The 670-nt window shown below is 43.6% G+C and overlaps 1 protein-coding gene across 1 annotated transcript in view; it reads right to left on the bottom strand.

The window, feature by feature from the left end:
- ADCY2 (adenylate cyclase 2) overlaps positions 1-670 on the bottom strand; it is a 564,608-nt gene that overhangs the window by 46,036 nt on the left and 517,902 nt on the right. The window contains exon 21 of the mRNA XM_019518414.1: positions 179-263. Within this exon, the coding sequence (XP_019373959.1) occupies positions 179-263 (85 nt within the window). The remainder of the gene's footprint in view (positions 1-178; positions 264-670) is intronic.

Genomic DNA, 670 nt, shown 5'->3' with positions numbered 1-670 from the left:
GTGATAGAAAAGGTGGAGCCAGTAGAGAGGATACACAGAGATAGGAGGGACATGGTCAAATCAACAAGCTGGGAAAATGGTCCCTGCAACCATGTCCTGTGGGTAGCTGAAAAAGTATACATATATACATTCAAAGAGCACACTAAAGCCTACTAAAGCAAATGCAAAGAATTCCTACCTGTCTGCCAAGGACCAGTAAGGTGACAAAGAATATAAATAGAGACACAGAGCCCATTGTCTTCAGGTCCTTCAATATTCCTGGCCTGTAAAACAGAGTTGCAAACAAAATGTACAGCTCAAAAGAGCTGGAAATCTAAACAACATCCAACCAATTTTAATTTTAATTTTAAGTTAATGCAAGATATGCATTCATCCACTCAAGGAGCTGTTGCCCATTACTCGCAGTTCTCTGCTTTCTCAGGCTAGGGACAGACTTTCAAAAACCTGAGCCTGAATTGCTTCAATCTTTGCAGGTTAGTCTTACCTGGCTAGGCAAAATCAGTCTGTAACTGCACAGACATCCCAGACATGCAGGCACATGCCTGCAGTGGTTCATGTTAAAAGACAGGGGACCCTAGAGCAGTCCTCCCTTCCTTTCCATAGTGCTGAGCTGAGAGACTCACAGTGCAATGATAAGCAGTTTATGCACCGGGGCAAAGACTGCTTGGGA

This window comes from Gavialis gangeticus, unplaced genomic scaffold (genome assembly GCF_001723915.1).
Source record: "Gavialis gangeticus isolate Ggan-Ray unplaced genomic scaffold, GavGan_comp1, whole genome shotgun sequence".
NCBI classification, from domain to species: Eukaryota; Metazoa; Chordata; order Crocodylia; family Gavialidae; genus Gavialis; species Gavialis gangeticus.
The sequence above is the reverse complement of the archived record's forward strand: the minus strand, read 5'-3'. Positions and strand labels throughout refer to the sequence as shown.